General features: G+C 42.1%; 1 protein-coding gene across 1 annotated transcript; it reads right to left on the bottom strand.

Moving 5' to 3' along the window:
• Positions 1–5,379: 5,379 nt before the first annotated feature.
• On the bottom strand, positions 5,380–15,113 carry Uqcrh (ubiquinol-cytochrome c reductase hinge protein). The gene is made up of 4 exons (XM_048443927.2): positions 14,953–15,113; positions 8,629–8,652; positions 7,573–7,734; positions 5,380–5,588 (listed from the first exon to the last, which is right to left on the bottom strand). The coding sequence occupies exons 1-4, from the start codon at positions 15,004–15,006 to the stop codon at positions 5,556–5,558; spliced, it is 273 nt and encodes a 90-aa protein (XP_048299884.1). The 5' UTR covers positions 15,007–15,113; the 3' UTR covers positions 5,380–5,555.
• Positions 15,114–15,302: the final 189 nt, after the last annotated feature.

Genomic DNA, 15,302 nt, shown 5'->3' with positions numbered 1-15,302 from the left:
TTGCTGTTAAGCTGCATAACTTTAGTTTTAGCACCTGGCTTTGATCTGCCTTTTGTGACCGCTACCTCTTGTGTCCTGTACCTTCTCTTGAAGTCTATGCAAAACTTGGTTATGGGAGGACTCAGCAAACTGAGATGTCCTGTGACTGGGAATTGCTTTGGCATCTGTCTCTTTGGGAGCTTCAGGTAAGAGGTTTTGGTGTGCAGAAATTGACTTGCTAAAAGGTGTAAACTGTGTAACAATAAAAAAGCCACTGGCAAAGCTACACCAGAGGCTGACTGCCCTGCAGTCGAGAAGGCTAAAATTCATCCTAGAGTGGCCCTGTTTCTTCCATAGACCCACATGAACCAAACACCCGACACAACAGTGAAATTTAACCGTATGTAAAGTTGTGTTAATTTGTTTATGCTGCATTTGTTTAATTATGTAAAGATGTGTTGCTGTTTTACCTTGCCTGCCTAAGCTACCTGAATGGTCTAATAAAAAGTTAAATGGCCAATAGCTAAGCAGTAGAGGGATAGGCAGGGGTGGCAGGTAGATAAGTAGGAGGCAAATCTAGGTTGGGGTAGAGAAGAGAGATAGAAGGAGAAAGAGCGGAAGATGCCTGGGTTCAGTCAGTCAGGCAAGATGCCCGAGAGACAGACATGGAGTAGGACATATAAAAAGAAAAGTAAAAACACTGAGGAAAAACATAGATGAAGCGAAACAGGTTAATTTAAGTTAATTTAAGTTATAAGAGCTGATGAGACAAGCATAAGCAAAGGCCAAGCTTTCGTAACTAATAGTAAATCTCCATGTCATGATTTGGGGGCTGGATTTTGGGGCCCAAATAAAGTTTATTACAAATATAAAGAGTAGTATTTTTTTTTACAAGTCTTTTGCTAAAACGGTTGGAGAAATGCCTCATCAATTAAGAGTGCTATTAGCCCCCAACACCCACATAGGGTGGCTTACAACCACCTGTAACTCTTGCTCCAGGGATGAGACCCTCTCATCTGGCCTCTATGGGCACTGGACTTTATGCCCCTATACACACATTTAAAAATAAAATAGAACTTAAAAAAAAAAACTAAACACATTTTCTGGTAAATTAATAAAGGACAGAGTATCAGCCAGGCATTGGTAGCACACACCTTTAATCCCAGCACTCGGGAGGCAGAGGTGGACAGACCTCTGTGAGTTTGAGGCCAGCCTGGTCTACAAGAGCTAGTTCCAGGACAGGCTCCAAAGTTACAGAGAAACCCTGCCTCGAAAAACCAATCAATCAATCAATCAATGACAGAGTATCACATTTGCTTCTTCAATATGTTGAGATGCCAATAACTAAATATTCTTTGATTTTTCATCCAAACTCGCTAAGTAACCATTCCCTTGATAAGTATCAATAAAGGTTAGTGAGTGTTAGAAGATTCTGGATCATATCAAGAAGTTTCTAAAGTTACAGACTAAAACTCACTGACTTAGCCTGTACTTGGAATGCATCGTTTGGCTGTACAATGGTTATTTGTAAAGCTCACACTTGGTGAGCTGATGAGCCTAGTTGGGTTGCTTTCAGGAGCATGAACAAAGGGCTACCAACAGGATCAAGACTAAATTAAGGGCCATTCACATTGGATTAGTATTCTTATTTCTTGTGTGTGTGGTGTATGTACCCAAAGGCTGGAAGAGGTTTTATAGAGCAGAATCTCATGTAGGTCAGGTTGGCCTCAAATGTACTATGAAACTCAGCATGATCTGAACTTCTGATCTGTCTACCTTCACCTTCCAAGGGCTGGAATTATAAGCATGAGTCACCACCATGTCTGGCTCCTTGGATCAGTCTTGACCATTTGAGTCTTTAAAATAACTGGTGAGAACCACCAGGTAGATAGGTAGAAATCTCTATGGGTTTCAGATGCTATGTGATAACGTTCTCAGTTTTTGGTCTGGTGGAAGTTAGTGGTATGTGAAGACCCCCCCCCCAAAAAAAAAGGTTTTACATATAGTCAGATGAGTGGTCAAGTATAGAAGTGGGCAGTGAGTGACCACTAAGGAGACTAAAGATGACCCAAGATAATCTGTCTCTGGATGGCAGCATTACACCTCTTCACAATCAGTCCTAATCAGTCTATGAACCTTGGAAGGGGTATAAAACTTTAAGACAATTCTGAAGCCATTTCTGACAATTTTGAGCCCTCTCAGTCTCAGCAGTAATGCCCCCCCTTCTCCCCTGGGAACCAAGGACCTAACAGCTAAACATGCATGTATGTTCTCCAGAAATTGGGGCAAGATAACCTTTAAGATGTTGGCTCAGTTCCTGAACAATTACCCACACACATATGTTTTGACTCTGCCCCTGGGAAACGGGGTCAAAGTGACCTCTTACCTCATCTGATCTGGCAACTGCTCACCCCCCCCCGCCCCATTTCTGTGGCTTTTTCCTTTAAAAGTAGCCTGTACCAGCTATTCTGGGTCTTTCTGGCTTCCCGAATGCTGGAAGACCCTGTCATGACAGAATTAATAAAATTCATGCGTTTACATCAGCTGTGGTGTGAGAGATGGTCTCTTGGGGCGACTCCTCGGTGATTGGACTCCAGGGTCCAACAGGGGCACGTGTCCTGTCCCCCTGCCCCCCGCCTCTGGAACTTTAAATCATAGCATAAAGTTCAACAAGAGCTCACAAGACTCGGGTACAACTCAAATATCCCCAGTCCTGTTAAGTGTAGGAACTGTTCAGTTTGCAGTTACCCAATAGTTTTTGCCTAGCCTCAAGAACCTTACCTTATTTATTTGTAATTTAGAATTCAGCAAGACTCAAGCATCCTCTAAGCAAAATTCTGGGTAATTCCCTCCTTAGCAAACACAGTATAGTAGTTTAATAGTACTAAAATCTAGGTGACGGTACAGTGAAGTGCACTATCAAGTTTCAGCTTTGCTGTACATATGAAAGTTTAGTAAGGTGTTGAGAAAAATAGTTTTTTCTTTTCTTTGAAATGGCGTCTATGTAGTCCTGGCTGACCTAGAGCTTGCTAGCTATACCAGGCTGGCCTCACACTCACTGCATCTGCCTCCCAGATGCTGGAATTAAAGGCGTGACCACAGCGAAGTTCTTCGTCATATGTTTATGTGATGTTCTCCCAGCCTCACCAGCTGCACTGAAATATTAGTCTACCAATTTAAGGACAGGCACTAATTTTCATTCACTTCCTCTCTCTGTTATTCTCTTTCTTTCTTTAGTATCTTAAAAAAATGTTCTTTTGGGGCTGGAGAAATGGCTCCAAGGTTAAGAGCATCATTGACTGCTTTTTCCATAGGTCCTGAGTTCAATTCCCAGCAACCACATGGTGGCTCACAACTATCTGTATTGAGATCTGATGCTCTCTTCTGGTGTACAGGCAAATATGTTGTATATATAACAAATAAATAAATCTTTTTTTTTTAAAAAAAAAGTTCTTTTAGAGATGTTTATGTTACCAGCCGCTGTTAAATTCCTTGGCTCAAATGATCCTCATTCCTTAATCTCCCAAATAGCTGAGATAATCCTAGTGAAGGAGTGAAGGCAGGAGAACGGAAATTGGAATTGGGACTACAGGAATATGCCACCACGCTCAATTTCACTCCACCTTCCTTCCTTTTAAAGAAACATGTGTGTGTGGGGAGGTACATGCACATGTCACAGCATGTGTGTAGAGGCAGAGGATTACTTTTGGGAGTCAGTTTTCTTCTACCAGTGGGCCCCAGAGGTCAGACTCGGGTTGTCAGGCATGGAGGCAAGTCCCTTACCCACAAAGCTACCCTGACAGCTTCTTTTAAAAAATGTTTCGTTAGCCGGGTGGTGGTGGCACACGCCTTTAATCCCAGCACTCAGGAGGCAGAGGCAGGTGGATCTTTCTGAGTTCGGGGCCAGCCTGGTCTACAAAAGCTAGTTCTAGGACAGGCTCCAAAGCTACAGAGAAACCCTGTACCGAAAAACCAAAAAAAAAAAAAAAAGTTGTTTGTTTGTGTGAGCACTCATGGTGGCTAGAAGCCCATGTCAAGTGACTTCAGGCTTCTGAGGGTACCAGGTACACATGTGGTACACTTACATACATTAGAACAGAACACTTACACACATTAAATAAAATAAATCTTTACTCAGGCATAGTAACGCATGCCTTTAATCCCAGCCATTGGGAGGCAGAAATAGGTGGACCTCTGAGAGTTAGAGGCCAGCCTGCTCTAACAGAGTGAGTTCCAAGACAACCAGAACTATATAGTAAGATCCTGCCTCAAAAAAAAAAAAAAAAAAAAAAACAAGAACAAGTGCCGGATGGTGGTGGCACAGGCCTTTAATCCTAGTACTCGGGAGGCAGAGAATTCACAGTAGAGAGATCTCTGTGAATTTGAGGTCAGCCTGGTCTACAGAGTGAGTTCCAGGACAGCCAAGGCTATACAGAGAAACCCTGTCTCAAAAAACAAAACAAACAAACAAAAAAAAGAAAAATAAACAAAAAAAAGTAAAAAATCTTTAAGCCGGGAACATGCTTTTGATCCTAGCACCCAGGAGACATTGACAAGGAGATATCTGTGGATGTGGCTAGTCTAATCTACAAAGCAAGTTCCAGGCCAGCCAGAACTACATAATGGAACCCTGTCTCAAAACATAAAAACAAAATACTACACAAACAAACTTGTTGGATACTAAGACAAAACAAAACAAAAAAAACCCGACCAACCAAAAAAAAAAAAAAGACAAAAAATACTTTTGAGATGAGAAACTTGGAATTAAAGAAACGTGAATTAAATTACTTTTATCTTTATGTGTGATAATTACACACACACACCCTATCACTTGAGATTAATTAGTTGCTAGGTAACAGGAGTTCGTTATATCCTATCTTTATATATGTTTTAAAAAGAACATTTTTCTGGGGGCCTGAGGTTGGGTCCCTTCATGTAGCTTAGGTTGGCTTTGAACTCCTGCTCCAGCCTCCCTCCCTACTGCTAAGATTGTGGGTATGCATAACCACACCCTGCACAAAATTTCAAATTAAATAACATTCTGAAGTAGGGACTGGGAAAACAGGATGGTGGTAGAGTTTTGTCTAGCATGCATGAGACCCTGGGTTCAATTCTTGCCCTACACAAAATGGAGGAAAGAAATCTCACAGGAACTAAGTTTGTGTCACCTGCCTATAATCTGATACTCAAGAAGCTGAGGCAGGAGGGTTAAAAATCTGAGAGTCAACAAATGCAATTTAGCAAGACTTACAATACCTAGCATGCACAAGACTTGGAATTGGGACTACAGGAATATGCCACCACACTCAATTTCACTGGGGAAAAAAAAAACAAAAAACAAATCAAAACAAAAAAAACCTAAAATGATAAAGTAAGGGGTGGCAAGGAAGGACAAACAGCAAGTCTGCAGATCAGTTTATTAAGATGGAATCACTGCTAATTACAAGGAGAAGCTACTTGCCATAATCAATGATGTTCTCAAGAACTTACGATACACATTAGAAACAAATGGTTCACAACCACAAGGAACTTTTCCTGATGCCCTGAGACAAGGCTGAGGTGATGAACCTGCGCAGTTACTTCAAGCTGCTGAAGAGTTTGTGGGCCACCTAGATAAGAAAAAGAAAGCATCATTTGGCTTTAATGTCATGGCTCACAGGTCCTCAACACCTAGAACAGTGCTGCTTCTTTCTGGACTCACTTTTAAGCATCCCTATCCATTCTTGGGCCCCAGTACTCGCTTCAGTTACCTGACTTTTCTGTATGCAACTCTGAATTTTTTTACCTACTACTTTTTTAGAAATTATTTTATGTGCATTGATGTTTTGCCTGCATGTGTGTCAGTGTAAGGATGTTAGATCCACTGGAACTGGAGTTACAGACAGCTGTAAGCTGCCATGTGGGTTCCGGGAATTAAACACAGGTCCTTTGGAAGAATGGCATTTGGAACAACAGCAGTGCTCTTAACTGCTGAGCCATCTCTCCAGCCCCATCATCATCTTTTTGAAGTTGCATGTAATATCCTGAAGCGTCCACTAAATAATCAGCACACAAATCTGTTTTGGGGATTCTCTTGGCAGGAATGTGCCACCGCCCTACTAGAAATCTCAAACTTTTTTTTTTTCATTTTTCGAGACAAGGTTTCTCCGTAACAGACCTGGCTATACTGGAACTCACTCTGTAGACCAGGTTAGCCTCAAACTCACCGAGATCTTCCTGCTTCTCCCAAGTGCTTGGATTAAAGGTGTGAGCTACCACTGCCCAGCTGAAATCTAAAACTTTTTATATTTCTCTCGGATATATATGTAGGAATGGAATTGCTGCTCAGTGTTATCTGTGGCCATAGGCTAGATCTATGCTTAACTATTAACACTAAAAAGAAAGAATCTGTCTGTTTAGATCAGGCTGGCTTCAAACACCTGGGCTCCAGTGATCTTCTTGCCTCACTCATGAGTAGCTAGGACGGCAGCTGGCTCTGGGCTTGCCTGTCTAAGGAACTGCCAAGATATTGTACATACTGGCTATGCCACTTTGAATTCTATCATTAGAATGAAATTTCTACTTTCCCCACATTTCTCTGACATGTAACATACCCTCCCGCCCCTACTGGTAGTCAACCCAGGACTCACTAGACAAGTGTTCTATTACCTACACTCAGTAAAGTGGCTAGCCAATTAGTTGTCCTTTTTTATTTTAAAGGCAGGATCTTATTCTATAGACCAGACTGGACTGAAACTCAGTATGGAGCCCAGGCTGGCCTCACACTTATGGCAATCATCATGCCCCAGCATTCCAAATAGGGATGGGCCAACACATCTATCTGGCTTACCTAATCAGTTTAAGAGAATTAATCTTATCGAATTCTGCATGTGTGTAATATGTGTAAAATACTGTTATATGAAAGAGTGAAGTACAAACTATAAAAAGAAAAACTGTACAACTAACTAGGTGTGAGACATATGGAAGGAACACACACAGAAAGAGTAGACTATTGCAGTCTACTATCTGGGGCTGGAGAGATGATGCTCAGTGGTTAACAACACTAGCTGCTTTTTTAGAGGTGTAGAGGACCTGGGTTCAGTTTCCAGCACCCACACAGTGAGTCAGAACTAACAATAAATCCAGTTACAGAAGATCTGATGTCTTCTTCTAACTTTCTTGGACACCAAGCACATACACGGAACAAAGATCCACACCCATAAAATTAATGAAAAAAATAATAATAAAAAAATGTTTTTAAAATACAAAATCCAGGGCTGGGGGTTCAGTGGTTAGAACGTTTGCCTAGCATATATAAGGTCTTGTTTTATCTCCAGGACTAAAATAAACATATATATAGAAATCCAGCTTCTATACTATTTAACATATTTAACAGTGCATGTCAGGATTTTTTTCCCCGTCAGAATCTGTTCCAATATGTACAATGTTGACAGTGATACCTACCTCCAACATATATGGTAAGGACTCGGGACATCTATGTATGTAAAATGTCACAAAACCTGACATACAGGGCCCATATGGATATGGATGGGTCAACTTGGAGCATGAAAACCACTGTACAGCTTTGCCTCTCCTGTCTTCAGAGTGACTTACACAGTGGTCCCGTGCATGCAAGAAGTCAAAGAGCTCCTCTGTACAGTCCTCTTCTGTCTGTGATCGGGAAGACACACGCTGATCACAAAGTTCTAGCCGCTCCCGGGCCTTTACACACTTCTCCAGCTGCTCACACTGCTCTCTCACTGTTGTCAGGGGGTCCTGACAAACAAGCAGAAAAAAAATAAATATTTAATAAGAAAAAAAAAGCTTCAGAAAACATCCACCAAATAAATGAGGGTTGATCAGTAAATCACCAAATCAAGGTGCTACACTAACTTTCCATTCAGGCCAGCTGGCAGAATCATATTGTAGCCAAAAATGGCAGGACAGGGACGCCTATTTAATTTTTTGATGCTAAGTACTAGGGAAGTTTCAAATTTCTGCCTTCCAAGGTTGCCAGTATGCACTAAAAGGCTCAGTACTATCTGGGAAACAAGGTACTAAAGGAAATTGTTCAAATAGGAAGTAGATCTACTGGAGACATCACTTGTTAACACAACATTTAAGATTCAATTTCCCTTGTATAAGAATCAGGCTTAGGGGGCTGGAGAGATGGCTCAGCGGTTAAGAGCATCACCTGCTCTTCCAAAGGTCCTGAGTTCAATTCCCAGCAACCACATGGTGGCTCACAACCATCTGAAATGAGATCTGATGCCCTCTTCTGGCCTGCAGGCAGACACACAGACAAGAATATTGTATACATAATAAATAAAAAAAAAAAAAAAAAAAGAATCAGGCTTAGCTCCCTACTTGCAAAGTCAGAAAATGCAAACATGGAAAACTATCTAAAAAATTTCCTTCAGAGTTCCTTATTAAACCACAAGCAGCAGATGAGTGACCAGTCCTTGAAAATTCTGATTCCAGGTATGACCAAAGAAGCCCAAACCTAGGAAAGACAGCTTTCTAGGCTCACATCCCAGACCCTCCACTGCACAGAAGGTACAAAGGCTTAGTCCATCATTTCCCCAAGTTGTCACAGTCCTTAAAATGCCCTAGAGTTTCATGAAGTTCCTACTTCTAGTAAGATAGTTCAAAACTGGAAGCAGCACTTACCACTAATTCTTCCTCCTCCTCTTCCTACAAAAGGAAAAGAAAATTAGTGTCAGCAGCAATTTTATAACATACATTTCCACAATCATACTCATACTAAAATTATGGAGAAAAGACTGTATTAATCATTATTTTATGATGATGTTTTGACACCCTAAAATCCTTGCTAATTTCAGTGCTAAACCCTGCCTCCCCAGAATTAGCTAATTTTTAGAGAGAAATGCAGCTTACCTGGGAACACACCCTTCATGCAGCAGTCAATCTAAAAGCCATATAACAGTCACTTCCTTAGGCAACTCTCACACACTTTGTATTGCCCCACTCCAGAAGCAAAAGTCAACAAGGGAGCAGCACCACAGCTCAGAGCTCACTGAAATTGTTCATACTACCCAATCCTTAATTTGATCAAGCTTGTTTCCTTTGCCTCCATCATTCCTTCCCACAGAAACCAAGGCTCTGAGCCTTGTTTTCCCGGTGACTCCTTGTTTGACCTGGTACGGTCTCGCTCTAGCCCAGACTGGCCTCATGTTTGTGGCAGTCCTCCTACCTCACCTTCCCAGCACTGGAATTATAGACGTGCGTCACCATACTCCGTTCCCTTCCCAACGTCATAAAGATACTTGTGTGGATGTAGCACATGTGTGTGCATTACTGTGCATGGAGGCCACCGGGGGGCATCAGGTATCCTCCCGAATCACGCTAGGGAGGCAGCCAGCAAGCCCTAGTGACCTTCCTATCTCTAGCCTCTCAGTGTGTAATGCCTAGCTTTTACCTGCATACCTGCAGTACCTGCATGCTATGGTCCATTCTCTAGCCCTCAGGCTTGGGCAGCAAGTGCTCTTAAAGACTGAACCATTACTCCAGCCCTAACTTGTTTGTTTTTTAAGACAGGGTCTCACTAAGTAGTCAGCCCAGTCTTGAACTTGCAGCAGTCCTCCAGCTTCAGCCTTAATGCCTGGATTACAGGCATGTGCTACTACCATGCCCAGCTCCTCTAGTTCCTTTCGCTGACTCTTCCCGCATTGCCCTGCATTATGTGGCATGCCTCAAGAATTATAAGCAATAGATTCTCCTGCCATTGTTTCTTCTCCTCCATGCTTTTATTTTTAATTACATTTAATTGTGTATGTCTGCAGAACTGCCATAGCAAACAAATAGAAGTCAGTGGACAACTTGTGAAAATCAGTTTTCTTCTTCCTCCATGTAGACCCTGGAGGTTGAACTCAGGTTGTCAGGTGTGGGAACAGGCATTTTTACTATCTCAATGGTCATTTATTTATGATGATGTGAGCCACAAGTACTATACAGTAAAAGAACAGTTGACAGACCACTAGACAGATTTACGGAATTATACACTCTAAGGAGCAACCTACTTTGCAAAGCTTTGGGAACTCTTGTCTTTTGGATAGTCAATTCTGTAGAAATCTTGTGAAACCCTGACATTTCTCCCTTTCATAATAGGATTCATCCCAAAATCCCTCAGCAGTGTATAAATCATTCTTTAAACCTGACTTTCCCGTATTGGCAACTGAACACCATTCCCCACACTATGGGGCCCTGGTGTGAAAGCATTCACTCAACCAAACCTACATAATCTATGTAAAGCTAGACCATGACAATTATCCTTATTGACAGGACTCACTGACAAGAAAGGAGCCCTGAGCAGGAGAGACAGTGTGTCTGCTCTCACTGATAAACAGATCTGTCTGGGTGGCTCTAAATTCTCTAGCAGCAGACTCTGGAAGGTGTAATCTACTGGTCTTTGCTCTGCCCTAACAAACTATTAATATTCTGTACTTGCCTTCACCTTTCATTTGCCACAGGTCTTAGTCTAGGAAATTAACTGTTTGCACCTTACCCAGAAAATATATAGGAAAAAACCTTGGGTTGCTAAGCCAAACCCCAGAGAAAGAAATTTCTTCTCACCTGGATGCCAGCGGATACAGCACAAGGATGCTTGGCTTGGGAGGGTTGGGATGGTAGGGGACCCTCTATCCTAATTCTTCCTGTATTTGCTGAGGAGCTTCACAGCCACACCCCTTCTGAGACATAAGGTACCTACCTTGTCAGTCTTTTGTCCATCCTGTTAGCCCTAAAAAAATGCATGCTTGTTAACTATGTCTGTGGGTATATGAACTAAAAACTTTGGAGGATGGGCAGAACAGGGAAAGAACAGCAAAGAACAACGGGGGCTGGGCGGTAGTGGCACACGTCTTTAATCCCAGCACGCAGGAGGCAGAGACAGGCAGATCTCTGTGAGTTAGAGGCCAACCTGGTCTACAGAAGGAGGTCCAAGGCAGTCAGAGCTGTTACACAGAGAAACCCTGCCTCGAAAAACCAAAACAAACAAAAAACAAGGAATAGCGAGGAGGAACATCAAAAGGGAAACATCAAAAGAGCATTAGAGAGAGCATAGAAAGAAAAAATGGGACATGATAAAAGACTTATGTGAGCTAATTTATTCTATTTACCCTCAGATATCTTTAGCTAGTAGCAGTCCTTCTGAATCCTGAGAGGTTTAGTGGGGCTTACCCACAATGTAAACCTTGATATTTATTTATTTTGGTTTTTTGAGTCAAGGTTTCTCTGTGTAGCTTTGGAGCTTGTACTGGAACTTGCTAGGTAGACCAGGCTGGCCTTGAACTCCCTGCCTCTCGTGCTGAGATTAAAGGTGTATGCCAGTCATTCACCCCCCCCCCCCACCAGCCTTTTATTTTCAAGATAGAGTCCTGCTGACCTTGAACTTTTTTTCATTGCCTCAACCTCTCAAGTGCTAGGGTCACCCGTATAAGCCACTGTGCCCAGCCCATAAATTCTTTCAGAGGTAGCTGTCTCCATGTACATCACCTCACCACATTTTATTATTTTAAGACAGACACCACCTCACTTGCATCAGTGAGATCTATGTGTGCAGGACAGTCTACAGTTTATGAAGTACATATAGCCTTTAGGATATGATTAGTCAGCTCTTAAGGAAGTAATCCCAGTTTAGAAACAATAGCAGTGATTATTAACCATTTCCTGGTAACAGACTCAAGTCATCGGCTAATCCAGTGGGATCTAAAACTTAAAAGTATTTTGATAGCTAAGGATGTAGCTCAATGATAGAGTGCATTCCTAACACTGCAAAGTCCTTGGTTCAATTCCCACACTGAAAGGGAAAACAAAATATCACACACGCACCAACCTACAAAACAAAACTACTCTGCTTTGGCTTAAATAGGTAAGGTGTAATCCCAGCACCTAAAAGATAGAGAATCAGGAGTTCAAGTTTGAGTCCAGCCTGGACTACATAAGACCCTGTCTCAAAATAGTAACTAAAGTATCTGGTAAATATTGCTAGACATCAGACCCCTTGGAACCAAAGTTACAGGCGACTGCAAGTCACCTGATCTAAGTCCTCGGAACTTAACTCAGACTCTCTGCAGGAGTTGTAGTCACTACACCATCTCTCCAGCTCTTTTTCTAGCCTCTTAACCTGAAGATGGAATATAAAAATGGCCAAACCTAAATCCCTTTCTTTAGCCAACTTAAGTTATAATCACTGCCCTCTGGCTTGCAGATCAATGAATTACAAAAGTCAATACAACTTCACCCAAGACCTCCCAGTGTATATCTTAAAATTTCCTTTCTTTGCCTAATTATAAAAATTATCTATAGGAACATCAGCACAGGTCCTAAATCTGGTGTATGACAGTTATCTACCTGTCTATAACAAGGGATTCACATTTGGGAGAAGAGGAAGTAAAGGCACATAGGGAGATAAAGAGATGAGCAACAATCATGTTCCCAAACCCCAACAAGACAGTACCCTGGAAGGGAGGAAGGGGGTTCAACTGTAACCTCAGCTCTCTTCTCTAGTGATTGGCAAGGTTTCTCCTAAGTGTGAAGTTGTTACTTAGGATATAAACTCTAGTTTTTCATCAAATCCTTTAAATGATTTATTAGCAGGCTGGAGAAATGGCTCAGTGGCTAAGAGAACTCAACTTGCTGCTCTTGCAAAAGAACCATGTTTGATTCCCAACACCCTCTTCTGATATCCCTGAGCACCAGATACACATGTGATGCACAGACATACATGTAAGCAAAACAGTCACATGCATAAAAATAAAAAGGTTTTAAGGGCTGGAGAGATGGCAGCAGTTAAGAGCACTGGTTACTCTTCCAGAGGTCCTGAGTTCAATTTCCAGCAACCACATGGTGGCTCATAACCATCTGTAATGAGATCTGGTGCCCTCTTTTGGCCTGCAGGCATACATGCAGGCAGAATACCATGTGTGTGTGTGTGTGTGTGTGTGTGTGTGTGTGTGTGTGTGAGAGAGAGAGAGAGAGAGAGAGAGAGATGCAGGCAGAATACCGTGTGTGTGTATAAATTAAAAAAAAAAAGTTGAAAAAAAACCCCTACCCCAACCCCCAAAAAAACCCAAAAACCTGACATCAGAGCTCAGTGGTAAAGCACAATCTCAGACTACTAAGGCCCTGGGTTCAAGGTCTAGTTTAAGAATAAAAAAGTCCAAAAACTGTCTGGTAAAATTGCTTGCTGCCAATAACCTGAGTTTGGTCCCAAAAACACATGTGAAAAGATCTATAGATACACCAACTTCTACAAAATGCACACAAAAGATAGCTCAGCGGTAAGGGCACTTGTCCATCTTCCAAAAACTCCAGGTTCTTCCTAGCACCTACATAGTGGCCCACAGACATTTCTAACTCCAGTTTCAGCAGATTCAATGGCTTCTTATGGCATCTGAAGTACACAGGCATGCAAGTGGTACACAGATAGATAAACACGGGAACAAAACACAAATACATGCTTACAGAAAAAAATAAAAATTGTGGGGAAAAAAACCCTTGAAATTAGTGTTCTAGACTATTGTGTCAATTCCCAATTAACAATGTTAAAGCATTAGTAATTAAGTAAAAAATACCATGTCAAACAAATCGAAATAGAGGTCTAATTATGGATCATATTTCCACCAATGAGAAAAAACCAAAGTCACATTGAATAAAAGAACTTAATCTCCAAATCTCCAATAATTACAGCTCTTTCACAAAATTAATTCAACTTTCTTCAATTTATTACATATTGATTTGTTGATTTTTTTGTGTTTGTTTGTTTGCTTTGGACACAGGTCTCTATAGTTCTGGCAGTCCTGGAGCTCGATGTGAAGACCAAGATAGCCTTGAACTCAGAGATCCTTTCAGCCTTAGCCTCCTGAGTGCTGCGATTAAAGGCATGGTCCACCACGCCCAATTTTCTTAATTTTAAAAACTTATCTGATGGCATTGTAGTTTTTGGCACCCTGCTGAACTTTCTGAGCCTGGCTTTAACACTTTCTGAAAATTGCTAAGACTAGAAAAAATTAAGGGATAAACGATTTCCCAAATAATTCCAAGTCCATAAAGCCCCGATGGTTTGTCCTGAAGCAGACCGAGGACAAATACATAGGAATGGAAGCAAAGCAAGTCGCTTTTGTAAAGTACTGGTCTAGCTCTGTCTCTAATGCTGTGACGATTGGACTCTATTCCCAGCAGCACTGTCTGGCTAGCGGTGTGCCTTTAGAAAAGACAATAAACTTCCTTGCTTGCTGCTTCATCTATAAAATGACCAAAACTAATGTGCTTTATATTTACCTCATGGGAAAACTTTCAGTTAAATGTTTAGTACACGGAAAGCACTCAGAAGAGCGAGAAGTCAGTATTCGCCGCACTGGTACCCAAGCTGGGAAAGAGCTCCCTCTTTCACCACAATTACACTGCACATTCTCAAAACTCAAGTCCTCGGTCATCTCCATCTCAAAAGATAAAGAACCACTTTTTGTTTGCGGGGCTGGGGAGTGAACACAGGCCTTCTTAATGGTAGGCTAACGTTTTACTGCGAAACTACACCCCAATTCCTGAACCACTTTTCACAGAAAATGGTATGAGGCTCGGGTCCCCGGAACCTCCACAAATAGTGATTGCCATTCTAAGCTAGGTTAAAGACAAACGTCGGTTTGTTCGCTTCACACACTTGTCAAATCAGACTCTAAATAAACAACCGACCGACCGACAACACAGGCTTCTTTCTTCTTAACACAAGTTTTAATCGGTACAGCATTATAACTACAATTAAACCTTCACATTCGTGGGTTCGGAAGACTACCCATTAATTTGCCCAAGGTCACTTAACGAATTCTGAAGATGAGCAACGGAAACCACCTCCCTCCACCCCGCCAACCCTAGAAGGTTAAACCCGGACTAAGAGAACCCGGGAAAGTGCTCTGATGCGCTAGGTCCCGGGCCTCAAGGCACTGGGGAGAGTAAGAGCCGACCTCCTAGCCTTACCTCTTTGGGGTCTCCGGAACCGGTAAGCATCTTTCGTTCGTCCTCTAGTCCCATGTCAGAACGCTGCTAGGGATTCAACACCAGCAGAAACAACGGTACCTACTCCACTTCAGGATCAAGAAGGACTTGTAAGGGTCACTTGACGGATATCCGGCGACCTGGCCGGAAGTGCGGCATACTCATCGTAGGCTCGAACACATGCACAGATTGGCCTGTACTACTCGCTAGCTGCAGGAGGTAGGGGGAACTGCTGTATATGCCTGCGAAGGATTTGCTAAGAAACATCGTTTTGGTCACTGCCGGCACAAACTTATTGATCTACAGTATTTATTCAAATGGTACTTCTTAAT

This window comes from Myodes glareolus, chromosome 3, assembly GCF_982192425.1.
Source record: "Myodes glareolus chromosome 3, mMyoGla1.1, whole genome shotgun sequence".
Classification (NCBI taxonomy): domain Eukaryota; kingdom Metazoa; phylum Chordata; class Mammalia; order Rodentia; family Cricetidae; genus Myodes; species Myodes glareolus.
The sequence above is the reverse complement of the archived record's forward strand: the minus strand, read 5'-3'. Positions and strand labels throughout refer to the sequence as shown.

Bases quoted from the DNA above. Each gene is read 5' to 3' on its own strand.
- Uqcrh (XM_048443927.2), bottom strand. From the start codon at position 15,006: ATGGGACTAGAGGACGAACGAAAGATGCTTACCGGTTCCGGAGACCCC. The intron at 8,653-14,952 runs GTAAGGCTAGGA...TTCCTTTTGTAG, and splicing joins GTTCCGGAGACCCCAAAGAG to GAAGAGGAGGAGGAAGAATT. The intron at 5,589-7,572 runs GTAAGTCACTCT...TTTCTTATCTAG, and splicing joins TGCATGCACGGGACCACTGT to GTGGCCCACAAACTCTTCAG.